This window comes from Lonchura striata, chromosome 10, assembly GCF_046129695.1.
Source record: "Lonchura striata isolate bLonStr1 chromosome 10, bLonStr1.mat, whole genome shotgun sequence".
Lineage (NCBI taxonomy): Eukaryota > Metazoa > Chordata > Aves > Passeriformes > Estrildidae > Lonchura > Lonchura striata.
This window is the reverse complement of record NC_134612.1, coordinates 10,437,605-10,464,209: the sequence shown is the minus strand read 5'-3', so window position 1 is coordinate 10,464,209 and position 26,605 is coordinate 10,437,605. Positions and strand designations below refer to the sequence as shown.

At 45.2% G+C, this 26,605-nt stretch overlaps 1 protein-coding gene across 1 annotated transcript in view; it reads left to right on the top strand.

Moving 5' to 3' along the window:
* The first annotated feature begins 1,492 nt into the window (after window positions 1-1,492).
* Window positions 1,493-26,605, top strand: part of IRS1 (insulin receptor substrate 1) — a 48,036-nt gene continuing 22,923 nt past the window's right edge. The window contains exon 1 of the mRNA XM_021553701.2: window positions 1,493-5,650. Within this exon, the coding sequence (XP_021409376.2) occupies window positions 2,094-5,627 (3,534 nt within the window). The 5' untranslated portion in view covers window positions 1,493-2,093 and the 3' untranslated portion in view covers window positions 5,628-5,650. The remainder of the gene's footprint in view (window positions 5,651-26,605) is intronic.

The following is a 26,605-nucleotide window of genomic DNA, read 5'->3' as shown; positions in this document are numbered from 1 at the left end:
AATAATTGTATGGACACGATCGATGCAGCTGCAAACTTTATAGTGCAGATGCATTAGAAAAGCCTCCAACGTATTTACCCCGCGTTTGGACCCACAGAATCCAAACGAGAGTATAGTTTTGTGTTTAATTTGAACCTGAAGAGTAGGTGAGAGCACTCTTGTGGCGCTTTCACCTCGGACCAGCTGCAGTCGTTCTGCGCGGGCAGGGCAGAGCGAGCTCAGGGCGGTTGGAGGCGCGCTGCCCCGCCAGGCCGCGCAGGGTCCCCCGCACTGTGCCAGCGGCACCCGGGCACCCCGCAGGCCCCCGAACCCCGCGGCACGGCCGCAGCCCGCGGGGCGGTCCCGCAGGGGGCAGCATTGAGCAGCGGATGCGGCCGCGGCGCTCCCGCACTTGTTCCCGGGCCCGGGGCAGCGCTGCGGGCGCGGCACGTCCAGCCCCGGCACGGCCGCTCCCGCTGCACGCTCGGTTCAATTTAGCACGGGAGCGACGCGGGGAGACCGGGGACCCGCCGCACAGCCCGGCCTCGCCCGCCATGGAGGCAGCGCCGTGCCGAGTCCTCCCTCCCGCCGGGCCCCTGCTGGGGACCGGCCGCGCTGGCAGCGCCGGGGCCGCGTCTGAGCCCGAGGAGCGAACGAGCCCCGAGCGGGGCGGGCGCGGCCCCGCAGCCACAGCGCCCCCCGCTCCGCTCCCCACGAGGCCGGCGGCAAGGGAAGGGCTGCGGGTAGGCGGGAGCATCTCCCCGCGCGGCTGGGCCCAGCACCGCCACGCTGCAGAGGCCGCCGGCGGCGGGTATGAAAAACACGGCGCTGAATGGCTTCTACGCCTCTTTACTACGCGCCGCGCCCCAGCCCGGCCGGGCGCCGCCGCAGCCGTGACGGACGGGCGGCGGCACCAATGGGGGCGCGGCGGCGGCGGCCCCGCGGCCGCGCTGAATGAGGGCAGGGCGGAGGGCGGAGCGGCGGCGCTGGCCCGGAGCCCGGCGGCGGCTCCGGGGATGGTCCACGCACTGGCGCCGTCACGTGTTGTTCTCCTTGGAGTGAGCCTGAGCCGCGGCGGGCGGAGGGGGCTGGACTGGCGAGCGCGGCCCCCGCCGCCTGTTTTGGTGCGGGGCGCCGGGAAACTCCGAGGAGAAGCCGGCGGAGAAGGAGCCGCGGCGGCGGTGCCCGCTCCCCCGGCGGGCTGGGGCACGGGAGGGGGCCGCGCCGCCGGCCGCTGAGGCGCTGCCGCCTGGAATGAAGAGGAGGAGGAAGAGAGGATGTTCCTTCGGCACTCGGGCTCGCCTCCCCTCCCGCCGCTGCCGGGCTGCGCCGCGTGTGGAAATGGCACTTTCTCTGCCTAACGAGATGGGACTGAATGGGGTCGCCAGCCTCCTCCGCACGCTCGAGCGGGAGCAGCAGCCTCGGCGCTGATATTTGGGGAAGGGGGGTTGTATTGTGGGCGGCATTTTTTTTTATTTTCTCTTTTTTTTTTTTTTTCTTTTTTTTTTTTTGGGGGGGGGAGGAGAGCGAGAGAGGAGAGAGCAGCGTGTATTTTTGGGTGCAAACCCCGGACTTTGCAAAACAGTCTCCGCCCCCGAGAGGATATTTAATCTGCAACAGAGATCGCTGCTCGCGGAGGCAAACTTGAGCCGGGGAAGGGGTGCAGGGAGCGGAGGAAAGGGACCCCCGCCCCGCTACCGGCCCCGCCGGAGCCCGACCCCTGCAAGGAAAGATGCGGTTTTCATTCCCGGCTGCTCATTTTGGGACGAGACTTTCCTTTGGACTGATCGGGACTGGACTTTTTAAGGACGAGCTTACGCGTCTAAGCGCGATTTGGGCATAAACAGCAACACAAACTCTGATTTGGTGCTGGAAGCTGCCTCTGCCACTGAACAGCTGCTCTCACCCTGCTTCTGTCCCTCCCCCGTCCCGTTCTCACAAGAGGATCCTGAGCTATTTTGCCTTTTTTCTTCTTTTTTTTTTTTTTTTCCCTTTTTAAAAAAAATTTGGTTTTGCATGAATTTTATTTTAGGTGGTTGCCTTTCCTGGCTAGCTTGGCTGTTTTGGGGTCTTGCAGACTGCAAGCTGCATTAACAGCTCCACCACCTCTCATCATGGCCAGCCCCACGGATAATAACGAGGGCTTCTTCTCAGATGTCAGAAAGGTGGGTTACTTGCGCAAACCCAAGAGCATGCATAAACGATTTTTCGTGCTGAGGGCAGCCAGTGAGTCTGGACCCGCCCGGCTGGAGTATTACGAGAATGAGAAGAAATGGAGACACAAGTCAGGGGCCCCCAAGCGCTCCATCCCACTAGAAAGCTGCTTCAACATCAACAAACGGGCTGACTCCAAGAACAAGCACCTGGTGGCCCTCTACACCAAGGACGAGCACTTTGCCATTGCAGCTGACAGTGAACCTGAGCAGGAGAGCTGGTACCAAGCACTGCTGCAGTTGCACAACAGGGCCAAGGGCCACCATCACCTCCATCACCATCACCACCACCACCACAGTGATGTCACTTTTGGAGGCAGCAGCACAGGACTGGGGGAAGCAGGTGAGGACAGCTATGGCGAGGTAGCCCCTGGTCCAGCTTTTAAGGAAGTTTGGCAAGTAATTCTGAAGCCTAAGGGCCTAGGCCAGACAAAGAACCTGATTGGCATCTACCGCCTGTGCCTGACTAACAAGACCATCAGCTTTGTAAAGCTGAATTCAGATGCGGCTGCTGTGGTGCTGCAGCTGCTCAATATCCGCCGCTGTGGTCACTCTGAGAACTTCTTCTTCATTGAGGTGGGACGCTCAGCTGTCACTGGACCTGGTGAGTTCTGGATGCAAGTGGATGACTCAGTGGTGGCACAGAACATGCATGAAACTATCCTGGAGGCCATGCGAGCCATGAGTGAGGAATTCCGGCCCCGTAGCAAGAGCCAGTCCTCCTCAAACTGTTCCAACCCGATCTCTGTGCCCCTTCGCAGGCACCACGTCAACAACCCTCCACCGAGCCAAGTGGGGCTCAGTCGGCGGTCCAGGACTGAGAGTGTCACGGCCACTTCTCCTGCCAGCGGTGGAGGTACAGGTGGCAAACCCAGCTCTTTCCGGGTTCGAGCATCGAGTGATGGGGAAGGCACAATGTCAAGACCTGCCTCTGTGGATGGTAGCCCAGTTAGTCCCAGTGCTAACCGGACTCATTCACACAGACACCGTGGCAACTCCAGGCTCCATCCTCCACTCAACCACAGCCGGTCCATCCCAATGCCTTCCTCGCGCTGCTCTCCTTCAGCCACCAGTCCAGTCAGCCTGTCATCCAGCAGCACTAGTGGCCATGGCTCCACCTCAGACTGCCTGTTTCCACGAAGGTCTAGTGCTTCAGTTTCTGGTTCTCCTAGTGATGGTGGATTTATTTCTTCTGATGAGTATGGTTCAAGCCCGTGTGACTTTCGCAGCTCCTTTCGCAGTGTAACCCCTGATTCATTGGGACACACCCCCCCTGCCCGGGGCGATGAAGACCTCAACTACATCTGCATGGGAGGGAAGGCCACCTCTTCTTGCTGCAGCCTGGCAGCGCCCAATGGCCATTTCATCCCGCGCACCTGCCACCCTCAGCAGCAGCCCCGCTATCCTAGTACACCCTGCTGTCCTCGAGGTGGTAGTGAGGAGGTTGCTGACTTGGAGAAGGCATTCAGAAAGCGGACTCACTCTGCGGGTACTTCTCCCACCATCTCGCACCAGAAAACACCCTCACAGTCTTCAGTGGCCTCCATTGAGGAGTACACAGAGATGCTGCCTTCTTATCCCTGTGGCAGCAGCAGGCTGCCCTCCTACCGCCACTCAGCCTTTGTGCCCACTCATTCCTACCCAGAGGAGTGCCTGGAGATGCACCACATGGACAGTGGCCATCATCGGACCAACTCCGCCCCGCACACGGATGATGGCTACATGCCCATGTCGCCTGGTGTAGCCCCTGTGCCCAGCGGTGGGGGCCCCCCCAAGGGTGGTGACTATATGCCCATGAGTCCTAAGAGTGTGTCGGCCCCACAGCAGATCATCAACCCTGGCAGGGGTGGCCGCCACCCTCCGGCCACAATGGACTCTAATGGCTACATGATGATGTCCCCCAGTGGCAGCTACTCCCCCGACAGCAGCTCTGCGGGCTACGGCAAGATCTGGACAAATGGTGCCGGCCACCACCCAAAACTCTCAGTGGAGAGCAACGAAGGGAAGCTCCCCTGCGGTGGCAGCGACTATATCAACATGTCCCCAGCCAGCGGCTCCACTACCAGCACTCCGCCCGACTGCTACTTCGGGGCTGCGGGGCAGCCGGGGGTCGAGGAGGCGGCCACCGTAGCGCACCACAAACCCATCTACTCCTACTTCTCGCTGCCACGCTCCTTCAAGCACGTGCACCGGCGGGGCGGCAGCAGGCCGGCGGGGACAGCCGAGGAGGGCAGCCCTCAGCCCCGCATCGCGCTCGGCTCCAGCCGCCTCCTTTACGCGGCCGAGGACTCGTCCTCCTCCACCAGCAGCGACAGCCTGGGCGGCGGCGGCGGCCCCGAGGGCGGCCCCCCGCCTCAAGCGCAGCCCCCGCGCAAGGTGGACACGGCCGTGCAGACCAAGGGCCGCCTGGCGCGCCCCACGCGGCTCTCGCTGGGTGGCCCTAAGGCCAGCACCCTGCCGCGGGCCCGGGAGCAGCCCCCGGTGCTGCTGCCCCCGGAGCCCAAGAGCCCCGGCGAGTACGTGAACATCGAGTTCATCGCCGGCGAAAAGCCGCCCTTCCCCTCGGCTGCCCTGAGCATGGCCCTGCCGCCGCCGGGCAGCGAGGCCGCCGAGGAGTACATGAACATGGAGCCGGGCCCGCCGCGGGCCCCCTGCCCGTCCGGCTTCGCCGCCGCGCGGGCGGCCCGGCTCGGCCGGGACTACGTGGCGATGCAGCGGGGGGGCGCCGCGGCCGGCGGGGGCTCCTGCTCGGACTACGCGGACAGCCCGTCCCCCGGCTCGCCCGCCCGCCTGATCAGCTACGCCGAGGTGCGAGGGGGCCGCGCCGGCCCCGAAAAGCCCCCGCCGGCGGCCGCCACCGCTGCGTCCCCGGAGCTGCCGCGGCCGCCGGCCGAGCTGTCGGCGGCGCCGCCGCGCTCCTCCTCCCTGCTGGGGGGCCTGGGCGCGGGCAGCGCCTTCACCCGCGTCAGCCTCAGCCCCGGCCGCAACCAGAGCGCCAAGGTGATCCGCGCCGACCCGCAGGGCGGCCGGCGGCGGCACAGCTCCGAGACCTTCTCCTCTACGCCGAGCGCGGCCCGCGGAGCGGCGGGCGGGCTCGGGGCGCCCTTGCCGTGCGGCGGCGCGGGGGGCGCCGAGGAGGTGAAGCGGCACAGCTCGGCCTCCTTCGAGAACGTGTGGCTGCGGCCCGGCGCGGGGGAGGCGGCCGCCCGCCGGGACCCGGGGGCCGCGCCCGCCCTGGAGAACGGACTCAACTACATCGACCTGGACTTGGTGAGGGACTGCGGCCACCGCCGCCACCACCACCCGCACGCCCCCGCCGAGGCGAAGCAGCCGCTGCCGCCGAAGCCCCCGGGCCAGCAGCGCGGGAGTGGCCACGGTGGCGAGGATCTGAGCGCGTACGCCAGCATCAGCTTCCAGAAGCGGGAGGAGATGTAGGAGCCGGGCACCCGCCGCGGAAGGTGAGCCCGGACGGGGCGGGACGGGGCGCGGCTCCGCTCGGGGAGTGGAAGGACCGCGGGGAGGGGGCTGGGGTCGAGTCTGCTCACGGCGGAGCCTTCCCGCGGGCTGGGAGCATCGTCCCCCGCGGCACCCACGGGTTGGGTTCCTTTCCTTGAGCCTATTGGCCTCACTGCAGCATGTTTTAGTGGCAGAAGCGGGCCGTAGTGCAGCATCCCTGCGTGTGTCCCGCCGCTGGGAGCACCTGCACGGGCTGGGGAGTAATTCCAAAGCAACTCGGACGCTCCTGTTCAGCCGGGGATGCAATACTGTGCTTACCGTGTTGCCACGTTTTTTTTTACTTTTCAGCATTAGCAGTGCTTCAAAAGTGAGTGGGAGAGGGGTGTGCAATCGAGTCACTTCTATTATTGGGCTGGAAACAGAAAACTCCCAGTGTAATCCTGGTTTGGTCAGTGATCACCACACTTGTGTCCAAGAGTAGAGCAGTGAACCGTGCTAACACGCGCGGGCTCAGGGCATTTACCTCACAGAGTTGTGACTAGTGTTAATTGAGCTTTGTTGGAAGAAGTTGTGAGTTTGAAAACAGACTTCAAAGCCTTTAGAGCATCGTATCTATCACTTGTGTTTCAGTTGATAGATACTGTGTGGCTGTCCCTCACCTGCCACAGTGTTACAAACAACACAAGAAATGAGCCCTATGAACTGTGTTTTTGGCATTGACTAATGTGTTCTGTTTCTTCCTGAAGCTTTTAATTTTTAATTCGGGAAAAACTTCTGCCTGGCTGTTGCACATTGATTACAGACATGTAAGATGAGTAGGAGCCTTGTAGGAAGCAGTGTGATGTTTCTGTTGAGTGGGAACTTCATGCAGCACAGAACAATGTGTCTTGTGAAGAGCTCATAAAGTACAGTGCACCTGTGTAAGTCCTTTCATGAAAGGTGAAGAGTGTTTTGTTTTGGTGCAGGCAAGTACTGGCAGATAGTTATCTAGTAAAATTTGTCGCTCGATTTTAAGTTTCTTACATGCCTGAGCAGCAGCAATCACAGTAGTTTAAGCAGTTACTATGAATATATGCAATGATATTAGGGTGTTCACATCATCTCAGTATTTGTGTTGCCCGTTGGCTGCATTGAAGTTGGTGTGATGCCTGGGATCACATGTTTTTCATGTTTAGATGTTTTGCATCTTTATAACCTGAACAAAAGCAAAACAGCCTCTTCACATTTGCTGCATGGCATTGCTGCTGTTGCCCATTAGACCAAAGCAATATTAAGTCTTAGTCTTATCTGACCTATGAATACTAGGTTAATTTGAAAGTTCAAGGTAGGACTTAAGATCAGTGCAAATATTGCCAATCTGGTTCAAGTGGTAACTGGTAGGAAATGGTAATTTTTATGGCTGACAGGACTGTGCTAAGTGTCACCATACATTATTTGTGACTAAACGTGCACAAATTACACAGCTACACCTTTTCTCAGTTCTGGTATGTGCTTGCAAGAGCCCTGTGTTTGCAGATGGCTCTTGTTGCCCTGGGAATCCATATCTGCTTAGGGCAGCACTGGTGTTGTGAATTCTTCAGGAGGGGACTTTTGCCAGAAGATGCAACATGTTCTGCAATTAAGTCACTTTGCTGGGAACATCACTGTTCTCTCCCACCTGTGGAGTGCTGAGACTGTAGAGTAAGTGTGAGAGAAGATCCTTGGTCAGAGTGGGGGTAAATAAAGAATATATGAAGGGTATGAGAACGCAGGTCTGGTGGGGAGCAGTGTCATAACTGCTTACACAGGTTTTTTCCAAATGCACTGCTTTCCTTTTGCTGTTGACAACTTGTTTAATTGAACTTTGTGTCATCTTTAATATAAAAGCTTTGGCAATGCTCTCCATGGTGGTGTTAGATAGATACCTGCTGTGATTATACTGTTCAGTGAAAGATTAGGATGTGGAAGACCTGATAAAAGAGCTGGCTGAAAAATACTATGTAGATGCTTTTAAGGGCAGCATTGTGTGAAATAGAGTGTAATAGAGTAGTTGTTAATTGAAGTTGGTTCTTATTTCCCAAAATTTATATTGGATTGAGGAGGCACAGCTTCTTCTGGGAGGCAAGGGAAGAATCAGGTTGTAATTATATGTGGACTTGGAGCCATGGCTGTTCCTTCTCCCTTCCCACTATAAAGCTTTGTTGGTTGCTTGTAGCCTTCTCAGACATTAACCATTGGGATTCTTATTTCCCAGGCTAGATTTCTTACTATCAACTGAAACTTCTCTTGCAAAATTCAGCCCGACTAGTTAATCTCTTGAGTGTGCTAAGGAAACAAAACCAACAATGTTTTGTTCATACTTAAACCACTTTTACAGCTATTTTTTGACATGCGCTTGTACCTTTTTTGCTTTGAAGGTAAGACTTAGGTTTGGCAGGAGACTTGTTCTATGTAGGTTGTACCTTATGCCATTCCTAAGAAAACCTGCCTGGAGCTGAATGATTTATGGGACTGCTTGCCCATGCCTGAAAAGTTGCTGAGCACCTTCAGCCGAACTGTTCACCTGAAAACTCCACAGCTCCCCAAAGCTTTGCCTGCCTTTCCCAGTGAGCAGCAGAGAGGGGTGTGCCTCCTTGGCCAGCTTCTCCTGTGCTCCTGGTGGCAGCTGAGGCTGTTTGGGCTGCAGCTGAGAGCGGGGAGGTTGCAGTTGTGCTTTCTCCTGTTGGTATAAAGATGAAGGAAAAGCTACTTGGTGTGTTTGCAGGTACAACAGAGAGGAGAAAGCATCTGGAGCTGGGAAGGGAAAGGTGAAGCTGCAGTTATCAGAACAAGGGCTGGGGAGGCTGCACTAAGTACTCTTAGTTACTCTTTACTCCCCCTCTCTTTCATGGGTTATTATTTGCACTTTTAATCTCAGAAGTGGCAAAGGAGGACTATGCATGCTTTTTTTTTTCCCATGAAACAATCTTCCACCCCATCCCAAAGGCCAAAACTGTCTGGATAATACCTGTTTTATCCATTCTGGTTTTTCCTTTTATTGCCATCTACAAGACAGTAACCCCAAATGTTTGCTATTCATCTCCTAACAGTTAAATGACTGTTGCTGCTTTGATGCAAACTATCCAACTCCTGTCCTTTTCCCTGCTCCCCTGTCCTTCTCTGCCAGTCTCCCAAGTTGTTAGGCATTAGACTCTGAAGTATTTTTAATCTCTTTCTAGTGTAATTATTTCTCCTAACATTAAGGATCCTGGCTGAAATAAACATGTTTCCCAAATTTCATTGAAAAACATTTCTCTCACCCACAGAATTCCTCTGCACTCTCCAATCCCATTGCCTTCCCTGTCATATATTCTTGCCTGTTTCCAAACAGCTGGCCCTGCCCTAGCTCTCTCCTTTTTTACTGTTACAGTGCTGTAGTTTCAGTGCAGTTCTGTATGCTCTCCTGCCCAAACTTTACTTCTGCTGTAGAGAACTGGCTACTGTTATGTGTGTCTAGCCTAGCTGGTGACTCTTTGATTCTTGGGTGATTTGATGAGTGGTCTTTTATGCTGTAGCTGGAAGTCTGTGTTGCTGCAATTGCCAAGTTGTGCTGGGAAACATCAGCCCATGAAATGGAAAAATTGAGGGGAGAGAGCAGTGTAGCCCTAAGGCGTTTTCCTCCTGCTTAGAGTTTTGCATGCACAGATGTGGTGGGCTGGTCCTGGCTGGACACCAAGTGTCCACCAGAGCCACTATATCATTCTCCTCAGCTAGACAGGGAAGAAAAAGATACAACAAAAGGCTCATGAGTCAAGATAAGGGCAGGGAGAGATCATCATCATCAGTTGCTCTCATGGGCAAAACAGACTCAACTTGGGCAAATTAGTTTAATTTATTATCAATCAAATCAGAGTAGGATAATAGGAAATAAAAACTAAATCTTAAAACACTTGTCCCCCCTCCCTTCTTCCTGGGCTTAGCTTTACTCTCCATTTCTTTACCTCTTCCCCACAGCAGCACAGGGGTATGAGAATGGGGATTTTGGCCAGTTCACTGCATGTTGTCTTTGCTGCTACTTCCTCTGCAGAGTAGTTTCCTGTATCCACAGTGGTCTCAGATATCCTCACTCCTCTCTCTGGCTGCAGTTGTGCAGGTTTTTTTCCTGTTCCTAAATAAATAATCCTAGAGGTATTGCCACTGTCAGTGGCACTGCTTGGCCATGGCCAGCAGCAGGGGCATCTTGGAGCTGACTGGCAATGGCTCTGTCACACATCTTCCAGCAGCTTCTTGGAGGAACCACCCCTGTAGCCCCCACTATCAAAACCCTGCACACAAACCCAAGACAACAGTTGAGCAGATGTTGTGGTTAGGCTGTGGATCCTGCTTTTGGGGCTGCTGTGAGAAGGCTCCTCAAATGAGCAGGGGTGTTGAAGATGAATTGCTGATAACTTGTGTTTTGAGTATATAGTCAAAAAATATTCCAAAAAGGAAACCATTATATGTTGGCTCTGGAGAAACAGGAAATGCAGTAGCAGGACAGCAGAATGAATTCAGGTATCTTGCTTTGATCTCCAAAGCTTCAAAGCTTCATTTCCATTTTGTTGATGACTCTGAGAACTCCTGAATGTACATGCTAATAACATGGAATAGAATACGTGTATGTAAGCAAGTGGTAACTTGGCTCACTCTGGCTTTGATGCTGACTGTTTCACCCACTGCATGGGTGGTTTGGGGTTTTTTGGTGATGTAAGAAAATGGAAAACAGTGTAATGGGAATTCAGCACAAGGGCATCTATAGGGTTGTTAGACCTTTTGCCTGTATCCGGTTAAAGCAAAACACTTTAAAAAAGGGTAGAACTAAACTTTTGTGTGGTTCTCATTAAAATACACATGACGGTAAACAGAAAATTACTCATGTCATTCTTGTACTATATACCTGGAGTTTATTTTTTTTGGACACTCCTTGCTTTTTAAAATTTATTTCCTTCATAGTTTTCAATAGTTGTGTTCTTTTTCTCAAGTTAAAAACTTAAGGTGGAACACAGCAATTCATAAAATCATAGAATATCCTGAGTTGGAAGAGACCCACAAGGGTGCCAAAACAAGACTTATACAGTTAAATTAGGTTTCTAGGGGTGTGTTGTTTCCCGAACTGAAGAACAGAAGTTTCTGTAGTTTTGGGTCAGCACCAAGGTAAATACCAGCATGTTATGAAAGTTTTCATGCTTTGTGGGTATTACTGTAGACAAAACAGTGCATTTCTTACTGTATGCACACACACCAGTTTTTCCCCATACCTAATTATTTGCCAAAATTGAGCTTGTGTCTCCACGTACTTGCATATTTGCAGTTCTGTTTAACAAGACCAAAAGCTTATAATTAATGGGTTTAGATGTTTCTCTTTTGTTTTCCTGGCTTAAAAACTGAAACAGAATGATTTATAAACAAATTCATATGATTATGAGGTACTACCTGGACATCTTTAGCACATGGTTTTCACATTTAGTTTATGTTTAAACTGTTTTTTGGATGCAATTTATCTTTTAAAATGAAACAGGACATTGCAGGGTGAGGATAATGCTGATTTTTAATAGCAACTATAGGGAGATCGTAAATTTCCTTAGATAACACTTGTAAATAGAAATTACAGCTCGTTAATAAAGTGCAGCAAGCAGCTGTGGAATGGGAATATAATTTGACCAATATCTTCAGTATGGTGCATTGTTTCAGGACTGCTTTATGATAGCTAAAATTTTATATTCATTAGGATTGCACAATTTTCATGACTTCCTAAATACATGAGTGCAAGTACTTAAAGTAAATGTGCTTGAATATTCTTTTGAACAAGTAAGTGTATAATAGCTTGTTTGTGAAGAAAGTGAGGTTTTTTCCCCCAGTTTCTTGAAGCTCTGAAAAATAATCTGTTCAGTACTGATTATTACGTGAGTAAAGTCACATAAGATTTAAAAGTTATTTTGGTGTCCAGTGATATGGAAGAGAAATAGATCTTATTTTCCAAAACTAATTTGATTTTAGGTTTAACTTCTGTGCCAAGTTTCAATGAAAACTAATTACTGCGTTTGATTGACAGAGTTATGAAATACTCCTAAGAGACGAGAGGAAAAAGGAGGGGAAAGCTGTTCATGGGACCTGTGCTGTGACCAGGAGAGACTGGGAGTTGCTGGCATGAGATAATGGGAAACTTGAGGTGAAGGCTGGGGAGCACTTGTAGAAACTGGTGTGGGAATGAGGTGGAAATGAGAGAGAAATCACTTGGGGGACACACAAACTATGGCAGGATGGTGTAGACAGAGAGAATTGCAAGGTGTTTGTGATCTGAGGGGAACTGGGATGGTGATATTTGAAAGTTTGAGGAAGAGTATAGAGAAATGCGGAGAGCCTGGATATCACAAAGAGTTTGTTTAAGAGATGCTCATTTTGCATGGTACTGCAGTTTTCTGAAGGTGTTTCTCCTTCTGTGTTTTTTTTTTAAAATCTTTATTACGGGGATGAACACTCTGCTTAGGAAGCACATGTGGTCCTTATTTGTTATTGGATTTTATTTTTTTTAGTATTTGGATATTCTGCTGACCTTAACAGGATGATTTGCTTAGTAAGGAAAGCAGAATTTACCTCCAGCTCTCCTTTCCTGAATTCTTTGTCTTGCAGTATCCCTGTCACAACCACAGCAGTAAACCACAGCTACAAATTCTGAATTAAGGATATGATAAATAAGAATGAATGAATTTTAACATTAAAACTCCTTAATTTTATAAAATACATACACTAGAAGGAAGACTATATTCATACAGGTTTTTTTAACTGCAGCATTTTCTTCTTTACATTCTACTACTTGGACAGTTATAAATTTGATTAGGGTTCGTTAGTTTAATAATTTGTCTTATGGATTACTAAGTATAGATTCTCTTACTTTTTTAAAATTTAAGTAATATATTGTAAAAGAAAACTTCAAATGACAAAGCTATTGTGGCTTGTTACAGCAGATGTGGTTTTCATTTTGTGGTAAGAGCCGCAACACAATTATATTAATACTGACAAATGTGTCTGAATTCTCAACTTGTCAGAATGGTAGAAGCTGGCTTTTGGTCATCTGTACATGATCTGATGTGTTACACTACCCTGTTCATAAAAGTGAGTAGCATTATTCTATTTTTACATAATTCTGGGTCTTTGATAAGAGGTGATTATTGTTTTGACTACATGAAATAGAGATAGTAAAGGAGAGATATTGGTAACTTAAAAAAAAGATTCACAAGTTTAACAGCTTTACTTTCCACTTACAGAAATGATGTGAAATTTAACAAAAGCCAAGGTGTGAACAGATAAAGGAGATTTAAATAAGCCTGGCACTCTTAACTAACTAAAGGATGTCTTGATATATGTCTCTCTGATCATGCTTGACATATCTAGGTCATGTTCTCTGAAGACTATTATTAGAGATTTAACCTTGGGTAATTGTGAAGTGTATTTTGTTCAGAGTAATTTTTGATCAGGTAGATGAGACAGTGGAAGTTTGTGTGTGTTCAAGGGCTTGTAATAATTTGGGAGTCTAGTTGGAAGACCTGGTGTCGGCCACCGGAGCTGGAAGGTGAAATGTACTGTTCCATGGTGTATCACAGAAGATTTACCTGTGTACATTTTGTTAACTGTTGTAAAATTCTATGTTTTTTGGAAGCTGGGAATGTGGAATAAATTACCTGTTAAATTTTCAAATAAGATATGCTTCAGGAGGACGTTGTGCACTTTACAGCTAGTAGAGCTGTTGAAATGTACTTGCACATTTGAACTCTGATGATATGTGTTTTATAAGGGAGGAATATAGAGTCTGGGAACATCTACAGTTTTAATTGACTGTGTTTCTTCTTCTTCTGCCTCAGCCCATCTCCTCTAGCTTGTGTAGGATTTGGACATTTTTAACACTAGGGCACCTAAGGATTGTACATGGTTTCTTTGAAATACAGAATCTGTGTGAATAGGAAACATGGGAATTAACTAGCAGCTTTGGTTCCAGTCTAGTTTCAGTGGTCTGGCTTTCAATGTAGTGCACAAATATTTGTTAAGATATAACTATGGGGTAGGAACTCCATAAGATGGATTTGCCAGTCAATAAAATACTTAAATAGTTTGTGCACAGGCACAGGAGCCTTCCTTCAGTGGCACAGTTCCCTGAAGGAATAAAGAGCTTGAAGCTGGAGTAGAGGAGACTAAGCCAGTCTGATTTTATAGGTTCCTTCTGCCCTTACTTCACTGAACTATGGGATTAAAACCAAACTAAAACAGACCCTCCCATCATCCTCCTTACATGATCCTGCATCACCAGTAACATTTGTGTAAATGCTGTGTTGAGAGTTGTCTATCTTCTCTGAGAGAGTAAAAGAATCTCAAGAACTGTACACAGGAGGTAGAAGATTGAGTTTGTTTCTCTTACAGCACATTTCAGCTGGGGTCTTCTGTTTATCAGTTTGTAAGTGACTGCAAAGGCATGGAAGGCAGGTGGGGAGCTTGAAGCACCATGGCTGGAGCTGTGACTTGGTTCAGGTCTGACCTGAGCTTCCCATGCCCTGTGCTGTGTGAGAGATGCAAAGACACCTCCAGTGACAGCTTATGTGTGTCAGTGAGGGAATCTTTTAGATTAAAACACTGGATAGTAATTAATCTTCAGCCAGCTGGCCTTCATTTTGAAGAGAAGATTGCTATGTTAGAAAAGAGAATTTTAACCCCCGGAGAGCAGGAAATGAGTGTCAGGGGAGATGTTTTGGCTTCAGAGACAAACTTGTAGCTCGGAAGCTGCAGGGGAGTGCTGGTGTCCAAGTAAGTGATGCTTAGGCACTTTGCTGAAATACCTTGAAAACTGCTAGAACAAGGAGACAATGATGTTCCAGTAATTCCCAGTTTGGTTTAGGGTTCCTGTGTGAGTGATTGACACGGTGTTTGGGAGTCCCTGTCAGCTGTGATGCTAGAGCTTTCACATGAATATTAACATACAGAAGCTTTTCTCTTTCCTGGAGAAGGCACAGATGTAACAGAATGTCCTTTGCTGTACCTGCTGTGTCATAGGGCTGGTAAAGTCTGCAGCCTTCCCTGCGTGGTACAATGTGCTTTTTCATGGGACTTGCTCTCTGTGATGATACCTAGAGAAATAAAGGTTGGGTACTTTGCTGAAATGATGGTGGCTGTTCCATTTCTGACTCATGCAGGCACTGTAGGTAAGTGATGGTGATATTGGCTGAGTAGTCTCTGAAAAATGGGATTAATTTTCATTTCCTTAGAAGAGTTTGTGCTATTGTAATTAGTGATTCCTCTCCTGCAATTCCTGATCACAATTTCTGAATTACTTGTTACTTCAAAATAGCAAATGGGGCATTTATGGAGCAGAATGTTTAATATAATAATGAGGACATAAACTAACGAGCTGTTTACTTAGTTGAGGCTAAGACAATGTTATCTTACTTTTTTCCCTATTTTGGAGCTTTTCCACAAAGATTTTCCTTTCAGAGTACTGTTGTATTTCCTGGAAATGACCAACAGCAGGTGGCTCAGCTTGAAAGTGCAGTCCTTGAAAGAGGTAGGGCAGCTCAGCTTGCCACAGGATTCAAAATTATCTTAGATGTCAGTAAGGTAATGCATTTCTTTTTTTGATGGGAATGAAGATCTGTACTATGGCTACATGAAGGGGAAAATGAGCAATACTTGGCTTTTTGCAGTGATGGTAAATTCAAATGGAACCATTTTCATTTGGGAAAAGTGATAGTGACTAATTAAAATCTTTAGGAGAACAAAAATATATTTTTGACAGGTGGAAATAGCATTGTTAAAACTGAAGAAATTGCGTCTCTTTAACCTGTTTACCATGTTCCTCTTTTTGACTTCTTTGCTTGCAAAGCTTGGGCACACTGTACCATCCCTTCATGCTTTGCTATGTTACAGTATTTTTAGCATTTGGTCCACTTTTCTGTGTTGGAGATCACAGTTGATTTTATTTTCTTAATAGTGTGAACTAAACTACAAAATTTAAAAAAAAAATGTTTCTCTTTAAAAAAAAAAGGGAGATTCAGGAGTACTAAATAGTTAATTGCTTGATTGCAGAGTGTAGATGTACTGAAAACTATTGCAACCAAAGGAAAGTTTTTCTCTCCTGTGTGTGGTTCAGGAATCCCAAAAAGCAGGCTGGCTGGCACATCTGGGGTCCTGCAGGAGCTTTGGGCAGATGTAACCAGCTTACTTTCCTGTACAAGAGGGGTTCTCACCTGGGCTGCCTTCGCTCCCATCTGCCTGCTCCACTGTTTCTGTGGCTGGTTCCATTCCATGAAATGGTCACTGTAATTAGGCTAGCCTGTTCTGTAGTAACTGTTTATATTTTCTCATTTTACACATAATGGCATTCAGATTTTTGAGAAATGGCAAAATAAAATGTATAAAGATGAATTCCATTTGTTTAGGAAGCTGTATGTTGAAAACTGTAAACATTTTTTCTTGTTGAAAGTTAATATTTGTTCTGGTGTCAGTATTTTGGAAATAATCTTGTATTTTGTTGACTTTATCATCATCTTGTGAACATGATGCATAATGTTCTTGAATGCCTTGGATAATTTAATATGGGTGGATAGCTGTGTGTAATTTACATCTATCTTACCAGTCTGAGATCAAAACAGAGGCAGATGAAACTAAATAGAAGAGCAGTGATGGAAGCCAAACAGCTCCAGCTCATCCCTTGTCCTTTTCCAGCTGCTGTGCACACTCCCACCTCTCACAGCTGCTTCTTGGGAGCAGAAGTTAAAGAATGGGGCACTGCGCATGAACATGGGACTTTAAACATGTAAATGGTGCACTTCACTCTTCAATGGATTAGCACAGCTGATCCATTCATATGCAAGGCAGTCCTGAATCCTTTAAACAATTTAAGAGTTCTTAAAAGTGAAACAAAACTCTCAAATGTATTTAATTCTTTTCTGTATGAAACTTCTTTCTCCAGCACGCTCTGATAGAAGGGAAAAGCCCTGCTGAAGGTGTGCAGGCATGTAGCTAGGGCATGTTTTTTCAGGCCTTTGAACTAGGTTAGGAATGTGTCTCAAGATGGAAGAATGAATAGTTACTTGGTGCTTTTAGCCTCCGGGCTTGAAACTCGCAAGAGGAATGTTATTGTGTCTTCAAAGCCTGTTTCACACAAGCCTTTGTTGAGCAGGAACTTGGAGAGTCTTTGTATTATCATGCACACAGCAAAAAGAGCCAGCCACCCAGTTTGATCTAATTGGGCCGCAGTGGTGAGATGTTTCTTCAGTAGGAAGGCTCTGGAAAATGGGGTGCATATTTTTAATTAGGAAATACCCTTTAGAGTGAAGGGATTGCCTACACAGATGTTTACTAGCTTGCTAAAACTCTCTAATTATACTGATGCAATTCCCCATATGCACATCCCCTCTTTTTCACCTCTTCCCTATGTAGTGCTTTCCCAGGAAGAAAGCAAATATTTACATTTCTTTTAAATCCTGTTTTGACCCTGAGGTGGTGGTAGCACATCCCTGGAGAAGACAAGCTGTGGTTGAGAAAGTGGGGTGGTTCAGGTTGTAATTTTTGTCTTGCATTCTCAAAAATAAATCTGTATTCAGGACTAAATATGCTGAAATATATTAATACTACCTAAATTAAGACAGAACTTTCACTCAATGTAACTACCAAATGTTTAGAGGAAATAAACCCATTGCTCTCGTGAACATGAGTGGGGTTTGAAGTGCTAAACCCTCATTTCTGAGAACAGCAGCTGCTTCAGTAGATACCCAGAGAAATTTATTTTCATTTTAGTGTGAGTAGCCTAATGTTTATTCAAAACTGAATGAGATCAACAGAAAAGATGGGAAAACAGCTTTGTCTTAAGTTTTTTAGTAAAAAAACCCGAAGAACTCTACAAAATCAGAAATTTGGAATTCCACAGTAGCAAGGTTCACTCAATTTCACCTACTAAAAGATGAGGCTTAAAAATAAGAAAAAAATTGTCTTTAAATGCAACATTTATTTTGTTAGCTAACTTCATTAGGTATTCAGGGACTTTGCTAGTTTTCATCCTGTTTTTCATTCAAACAGAGGTTGAAAAGTCATGGTATAAAATTTAACCAGCTACTAAATAGTGACCTGTGTTGGCATTAATTTCATGTCAAGACTCTGCATAAATATACACTAATAGTATTGTCTAACTAGGAACTATATTAAATCCTAAATTAAAAGGTTAAATTGCAGATCATAATGATTTAGTGGTTATTGGTGTTTAAGAGTGACCATTAAGGACATTAAAAAAAATAAATTTCCTCATTTGCTAATCTAAATTTGATTATTTTAATCACTTTAATTTGAATTAATCCACCGTGAAGCTAAGTGTCAGTATGTACATGATAATTAAATGTATCTGAACTGATACAATCATGCAGAAATGAAGGGTAGGCTCAGAAAGGACCTGGATATAGGATGTTGCCTGGTGTAGAGCAGCAGGAGCAGACAATCTATGAAATTACAGGAAGCTGGGTGAGGGAGAGGAGAGGGCAAAACCACAAGTACAGAAAAGTGGTGGTTAAATGTATTGAAGGGTAAGAGTGACAGGCATGCTGTGTAAATTGGCCAGCTCCTGCATCTTCTGTAAGAGAAATTTCACAAGGTTAGAGAAGGGAAGGTTGTGTAGGAAGGGGTACAGGGGCTGAGTGAGCAGAAAGAGAAATTGGAATAATGCCGGGAAGCTCAGATTTCAGTTGATGTAATTGGACTTTAATGTCTTGAATGATTCATAATCTCTTAGCTTGATAGGCTGTTATAAAATTTTAAACATAGGTATGAATGAAGCCTTGTGCTGATAACACTGTGGGATTGCAGCAGTGGAAAGCGTTGATGTGCCAAGAATTGTTAGAGGAAAAAAATTCCTCTAACATATAACGTGGTCGTAAGTTTTGTGTAGGCATATTTTGGAGGAAGGTTTGAATGATCCTTCTGCATGAATGAGCTATGAATTATTTTTCACCTTGGTGTGGATGGAGAGGAGTCTCCAATGATGTAAATTGCTGTACCTACTTGAGGTTGGTGGGACTAGGGCAGCATGCCTCAATTTAGAATGTGTCCCTTTAACAGTTTTTCTTTCTTTTTCTGGAAGGTGTTACTACACTGTTCTGCTTGAATTAATTGTGAGTCCCTATTAATTTTAATTAGCTATAGTAATGAGTTAGCTCTAAAGAGCTACAAAATTATTTGTAATTCAATGTCTCGTTTATCTTCTACCTTGGTTATTTCATCTTTTCCAAAACTACTTCTCCTGAAGATTGGTGAGATGTTTGATCTGTCTTGGTTCAAGCTTGTTTACTTCTGTGTTTCTTAGAGTAGCTCGTCAGCTTTTATTCCTTTATCAAATAACTCCTGTGATGTTAATCATAGATTTGGGTCACATTTCAGCATTTGCATTTGGGTTGAAGGAACAGGTAAAAGCAAAAGATTATTAGCAAATTGCTTTATACATAGAAAAAAAGAGGACTACAGAACATGTAATGATAGTCTTTGCAGGACTCCTGTTATTTGTAAGACTTTCCAATCTGCTTTTAACTGATGAACTCTTGTAGTAGTATCTCGCTGTTCTTCACTCTAACTTTTTGAAAGGTTTTTCTTTGGTTTTAGGAAATCAGGAGTGATATAAGTCGCTGTCTGCAATCTGTTTCCCTGGCTTTGTCTGCATATCCATGGCTGATAATTGGAGCCTTTACCATTATTGTGACTTTCTCTGTTCTGATTCCTTAGGCTCAGTTCATACAGGTATATCTGACAGAATTAAGGCCAGGGGGAGCTGCAGTAAGTGCAGGCAATCACTGCACTTCAGAAGCAGAATGCAGGACACAGGTTTACCATCAGCTTAAAGAAATGGAAGGCCATGCTGTTGTTTCTGTCCCCTTGAACATGTATTCTTTGGAGAGTTTTTTGGCATCACCTGGGGAGCACTTGGGAATGTATTTAGGAGGAAATCAGGAACCACTTCTCTAGACAGCAGCTAGCTCCTAGTTTGGTTAAAACCAACTGTGAAACCCCATCTGCTATATTCTTTCAGGCAGCAAATCTTCAAGTAGAATACCTGATGTGATTAGTGCCTTACACTGCCCTTGAAACCACACTTGTCTTGGCCTACACTGCTGCTGCTTCTGCCTCTGCAGAAGCTGGCTGAGATTGTCTGCAGGGCTGCTGTGAAACTGTGCCACTGGTGAGTTGTGATCTGACCAGCTGCAGCACCAGTCCCTCAGTCCAGGGAGTCTTTGCAGGTGTGCTGGGGAGAATCTGAGAGGGTTTGTTGAAGTGGGTTTGCTTCTTCACTCACCTGGAGGTGCTACTTTGAGGTAGGAATGCAGTATAAGTGCATTTATTCTGTTAGGAAAAAACCCGCTTCTCAATTACGGCTTGTTTTGGTTTAGGTGGTCTGTATCTGAGAGAAGACATCTTTTGCTGCCAAACTTGTGCTTGCTGCTTTAGTATTCATGCTAGTTTAGCTGTCTGTGTTAGTCATCTTCTCAACCAAATATTTTCTGCCAAAACCCAAATTCACACTGACAAATTAGCCTTTCTAGTTTAGGTAATGTCAAATATATATGTGGAAAATATTTTCAGGTGAAAATGAAAAATAAATGTAATGGCTTCAGACAGCTGTCTTACAGACCTTCTGGTATAGTTACTCAAGATGTCATATGAGAAACAGGCAGGGTTCCCACCTTTCTGCCCCCAATTTTCAGTCAAATTTAGTGATTATAGGAGGATTCAACAAGAAACTGACTCCAGTATTAAATAAGTAACAGGCTGTGATAGAAGGAAACATCAGTTTCCCTAAAACATTTCCTACTGGTCTCACAGCAATTCAGATGAGACTGTGGAAGAAGACTTTTGTTCTTTTATTTAAAAATCTCTTGCATGTTTGTCCTCAGTGGTGTATTACAAAACTGAATATCTGTTGTCTGGCACATGTGTGATTGTACAAACAAAACTTTATTTTAACTATTTATTGAACTTATGACATTAAAGAAGTAACCTCTTAAAGACAACTCTGGCTTTCTACTGCTCTATGCAATGTTTCCAGATGTATTTGGGTACACTTGGAACATTAAAGTACTCCAAGAGCTATTAGAGTTGTCTGTAGCCTGGCTTTGGTTTTTCCCTTTGCTTCAGTTTTCTAACACTTTCTGGTTTAAGCCTTATTTATTAATAAGTGTTATTGCATTCTGCTTAGTTTTTTAAACTACTGTGTCATTTATTTGGCAGGAGAGGAGGAAGGTTAAAGTTCTTACCTCCTCCCCTTCTCTCCAATGAAATTTTTGATTGTTCTGTTTAATGAGTCATTTTCTCTACAGCTGAAGTTAATTTAGTGGCTAATCCAAGCAGTGAGTATTTTCTGAGTGAGGAAGTGAGAGAGCTTTAATTCTTTCCCCTCTTTTCAAATACAAAGGTATATCTTGGGTGCTTAAAAAAAAAAAAAAAAAAAAAAAAAAAAAAAAAAGGCATGGAAGAGAACAGTGCCTGTTGGAGGTATTTTATCATTTAACAATAGGTAACAAAACATCTATTGACTACACTGGAGTGAAGTCACTACTACAGGGGATGTAGGTAGGGTTTACAGTGCTGTAGGACTACTCTATGTGCAGAAATGCTCTTTTTCAAGTGTTCATTATCAGTATGTAAAAGCTGATAGTGAATGCTATTGAACTCTTAGTTGCTTTAATTGTTTCTTTCCTGCCAAAGTGTATGTGTGCATTAGAGCAAGTTGTGTGCTCTGGGCTGTTGAAGCCAATCTGGTCAAGAGCATTGTTTTCCACAGAAAAAGGATAATCAAAAATTTGAAATTACAATCACTTGTGAAATACTTGTGACGTGTACGTCATAGATTTGTAAAATCTGTTTCATATACTTATGTTTGCTGAACATAGGGTGTTCTGATTTGGCTGAATAGTACCAAGTTACTGTGTGGCAATGTCCTCACACACAAGGCTTTGATTAAGCATGAAAAAAAAATTAAAGCCTGGCCTACATACAAGCTTACACAGACAAACAAAAAGTGTGAATTAAGGAAGATAGCATTTTTATACAAGTGTTTCAATACCATGCATAGTAGTGGCTCGTCTGAGCAAATGAAAGCGACAGCATAGAGTGAAAGATTCATTTAGACCTTTGGGGAAGACACAGAGACATTTCATACCAGATCAGGGTTATTTGAGTTTTGTTTGGTGTGGGTTTTTTTTTTTTTTTTTTTTTTTTTACAACTGGGTATAATTTTAACCAGGGTAAGTTCAGTGACTTTGTTTGCTCATGTGGACCACAGGTATGCATGGCTATTCAAGGTTCAGTCATCAGCTCAACTTCCAGTTGACTAAAGCAGATTTCCCCCTTGCTGTGAGCCCCTTATGCCTTTGGTTGCAGTGTATGACAGTGTATTTCTGTGTTCAGCCAGGTTGCTGAGTTGAAGTTGCTGTCTGATTTGGGCCTCCTCTTCCCAGGAAAAAGAAGGGGGGTTACTGGGGCAGGTGTGGTTACAGCCATGTCTCTGAACAGCCTTTGGACAAGGGAAAGTTTGTGTTCTGTCAGTTCAGAGCATGAATGGGACTTGTACATGAGTAGCAGCACGAGGGAAGCTTTGGGCACACTTTCACTGCTGCTTTTCATACTGTCATTTTCAAGAAGGATTCTTACCCTGGTTCCCATGCTGACACCTCCTTTGTTGAGTATATGCATTCCTGTAGCTGAGCCAGGCAGCTACTTCAGGGACATAATCCAGGTTAAAAGTAACCTGGCTTAGGGAGGGCAGAAATCAGAATTCAGATTCATTTCATTGTATTGCTACAGATCCTGGTGCCAGGGCAACAGGAGTGGATGCTGTGTGTGGTGGGAACATTTACAGCAACAAGACAGGCTAGTACAGACTTCAGGTACACATGAAACAGTGATCATCTTCTTGCAACATTTTCACTCATTTTCCAAAGCACTTATTTTATTTGGCCAGAACAATGATGGTGTGAAGCAGAAGGGGCTTGTTTTTTTCCTGCATTAGGATCATAAAAACTTTCTAACTCTAATGGCTGGAAGTGAACCTTATGCACAAAGGATCTTTTGTTTTGTTTTTGTATAAACCCATTTGACATTAAGCAGCCAAATCTCATCCTTTATGGTTGGTCTAATGCGTTTTTTAGAAGCTACTGCGCTTCTTGTTTAGCTTTCAGCCCCAGCTCCAAAAGGCTGCATCTCCTTACATGGTCTTGTCTCTTACCTGCTAAGTCAGGGATAGCAAACCAGCACTGAACACCTCTGGTGAAAAGCCTGAATTGCTTCTTAGGAGTGTTAATTACTACAAAATCTTTCTGTCCTTCAGCTATGGAGAATTTTCTGGATTTTTTTAAAAGAAAATTTCCAGTTCTTAATAGAAATGGGAATGATTGTGCTGAATTATGTAGTAAGGTGAGGGGTCTGTTGTTGTTTCAGTTTGTTTACTCTTGGATAGCTTTCCTGAAAGGCTTTCTGTCTGTTCTCTCTGTGCTTATGGAACCATACAAGCTCTTGCTCCTAGGGAAATGTGTCGCTGTGAGCTCTCTGTAGCAGTTAGGCAAGAGAAAAAGCCCAGTGGCTGAGGCTTATACTGTAAGCCTGTCAGAGTACCAACAGCAGGTGAACTGATTGTTAATCCTACCCACTATTTGATGTGGATGTGCAGGGCAGAGATCAGTAGTTTACTGAGCTGTTAAGTGCTAGAAGGGGATGCACTTTGTGCCCCAAGATAGAGTCTAGGTTTTGTTCCTCAGATCTGCAAGAGAGTATTTTGATTTCAAATCTTTGCCATCTTACTGTGTATTTGAAATTAGGAACAGTTGCGGGCTTAGGTTTTTTTGCAACAATGACTAAATGATTAAAGCTTAAGACATTCTTCCAAAGAGGAAGAAATTAAGATTTTTTTTCCCTCATATTTTAAGACTAGAAAGATAAGAGAGGGAAAATTATGAACATCATAGAAAAACTTTCTGGATCTTTTAATGAAATGCCAAATTAAAAGCAGAATTCAAAGACCAAAATCAGTTAATGAAATTTTTACTTAAAAAGAAGAAACCTAAAAATTAATGCGTGGAATACCTGATGGGTGACCTTTGCTGGGGGCTCAGTGGGCTGAGTTTGGAAGCAATAAACTTGTAATCTGAGGCTCTGACCATGAAGGAATTGATAGAAACCACAGCACTGTAACCTGCTCCTCATCTTCTCACCATCCAAATGATAATCCAGTGTGTCATAATAGTGAGGATGTATTCCTAAAGCTTGAGATGAACAGCAGGAATGAAAACATCCAAGCACTACTCCAAACACTCTCCCTTTTGATGCTGAGTGTACTGCACTAGTCTGCTAAAGGTAAGAAGTCTCACCCTTTGGATGGAAGTTCTCAGATGTGGGCATTGGAAGGATGTTGAATAGTTGTGCAATTGCAGCCATGTGTTCATTAATTAATGAGAAGTGGCCTATCTGTGGCCTTTGGTGAGTTGTACATAAGTCTCACAACATGTTGAGAAACACTGATGTCACTCCTGTGCCCTGATGTATCTACTGGTCTCTTCTTTCCCTGTAGGTGTGCTGAGGCAGGGACTGTCATTTTCCTGTGTTTGTGCAGTAGCCAGGCCTTGAGCTGTGACTGGAGCTCCTGCACACTGTCACAGTGCAAACAATGCCAATGATCATTATCACTCATTAGCACTTCTTATCACTCCTTATCCCTGCACAGCCCTGGTTGAATGTGTAACGTGCCAACATTCAATGTCTCAATGAACCCCAAATCAATAATCCTCACCTTGTTCAAAAAACTTGAGTTGTCAAGCTTTCCCCCTTCCTCCATGATGGTAGATGTTTCTGCCAAAACTTGTCCAGAAGTGCAGCAGGATGTTTTTCAAGCCTGCCTCATTAAGGTTGTAACCAGGAATTGGATGTGTACACCAGCTTCCTTTCCTCTGTTTTTAACACTGAGTCGTGTGTGTGATTGCTTCCATTGCTCTGTAATCTGTCTTGCTGTTTCTACTTGCTGGTTGGTTTTTAGGAATAATGGCAGTCTTAAAATGCACATCTTGTATTATTTAATAAGATTGGATCCTTTCTTAGCATCCGGTGATACTTTGTTATAAAAGAAATGACAATTGTTGAGCAGCTTGTGAGGAGGGCTCTGTGTACCTGGAGTGAGCTGCACATGCAGCTGCTGCTCAGTGCGGCAGAGGTGAGACCAACAGGGTCACTCTCTGAAAAACAGCTTGGAACTGGAGCACTTTGGAGAGGACAGAAACAGCTTCTAATTCTTTATTTTTTTGACCACAGTCATCTAAATTTGAATCTTCTGTGATTTCAGGGATGATGAAACCAGATAGCTTGGGAGGTTCCTCCTTTGGGGCACATGAGAGAGAGCACCAGCCAGACGACCGGTACAGACAAGCAAGAGGCACTGAAAGACACAGTGTGATCACTCGAGCTGTGCAGGAGGGAGAGCTATATTTACCAGATATAAGTGATAATAATGAAACTTCAAAGGGAGCACACCCTTTTATTCCACAGCTGTGCTCTGCCATGCAGAAGAGACCAGGGTAGTTTTCCAGTGGAAGTTTACCCTGTGTCTTTGCCTTGGGGAAGAAGTTCAGAGAGTAGAATTAGCATAGAATTTCAGAAAGGGATTGATCTACCAGTAAAACCATTATCAATTATGTAAGAGATACTGTGAAAGGATTGACAGAATGGTGGAGTTTAGTCTTGCTAAAAATTCTTGAATGAAACTGTTTACAGTTTGCTCCTCTGTGTTCATTACCTTGTAGTCAAGCATGACCAATTCGAAGAGGATGTAAGATAACAGATAATCATTGTAAGATGCACTAACCTGTCATCATCATGTGCTTCATCTTCCTCAGTTGGGTATTTTATTAGATGAAAGTCCCAATCCAGGGAACCTCAATAATAATTGGTCAAAGGGAATAGAGCATATATGAAAGTGAAAACACATAAACATTATTAGTCAGCTTCCATTCTGATGTTTGGTCTGTGATTTGAAACTAGTCTGACTAGACCCACATTAGGGGGAAGACAGTGCAAGCAGATATCAAATATGTTGAATTAATTTGCAATCTGGAATCTGGGAGTTAGTGGGGTTCTTTTTTGGGGCGCAGTGAGTTACAGCATTTTTCAATAAGTATGATATGCTAATTGTTACTTGCAATGTATAAACATCTTTGCAGATGAAGAATACAAAATGAATGTGACACATATTTCTTAAGAAGCAGTCTCTGCCCACAAACCTGCAACAGAGTACCAGACTAGTAGGTATGGCTAAAAAAATTAGCTTTCTGTTGTAAAGTTACTGTCTAGACAACATAATCTTATAAAACTAATACTTAAAATTGGGGAATTTTTGTCTGAAATTATTTGATGCTCAAGAAAAGAGAATTCGCTGATTCCTTTGACTGACAAAAATGGGAATGGAGCTTTGATAGTTAATTCACAGTAACTATTGAGTTTAAATAAAGATACGGTACATTTCCTTTTTTCCTTTTCTTTCACAGAGCAAACTGCAATCATATCCAAAAATGGAAATTACCTTTTTTTTTTTTTTTAACTTTAGATCTGATACTTTTACCACATGAAATTTCTGTAGTATGTTTTAGAGGACAGCCCCTGGCAATTCTGCACATGATAAATAATGATTTCTGTGGTGGTTTAACAGTGATCAGGATGCAGCAGAGAGCCAAAATACTTATCTTCTTAAGATCTTACATTAATCAGAAAAGTTCTTAAGGCATTTGTTTACAGTTGCTCATTAATTTTCTTGTGCGATAAGCTGCTGTAGCCTTCTAATTTGGGTAAGTTTCTGAGTAATTTCTGTTGGTGCTATGGTGATTCAGCTTGCCCAAAACCAGAATGCTTTAGCAGAAGAATTTTGCTTCAATCTTCAAATTTTTTTTCCTCCAACGTTACTTGGA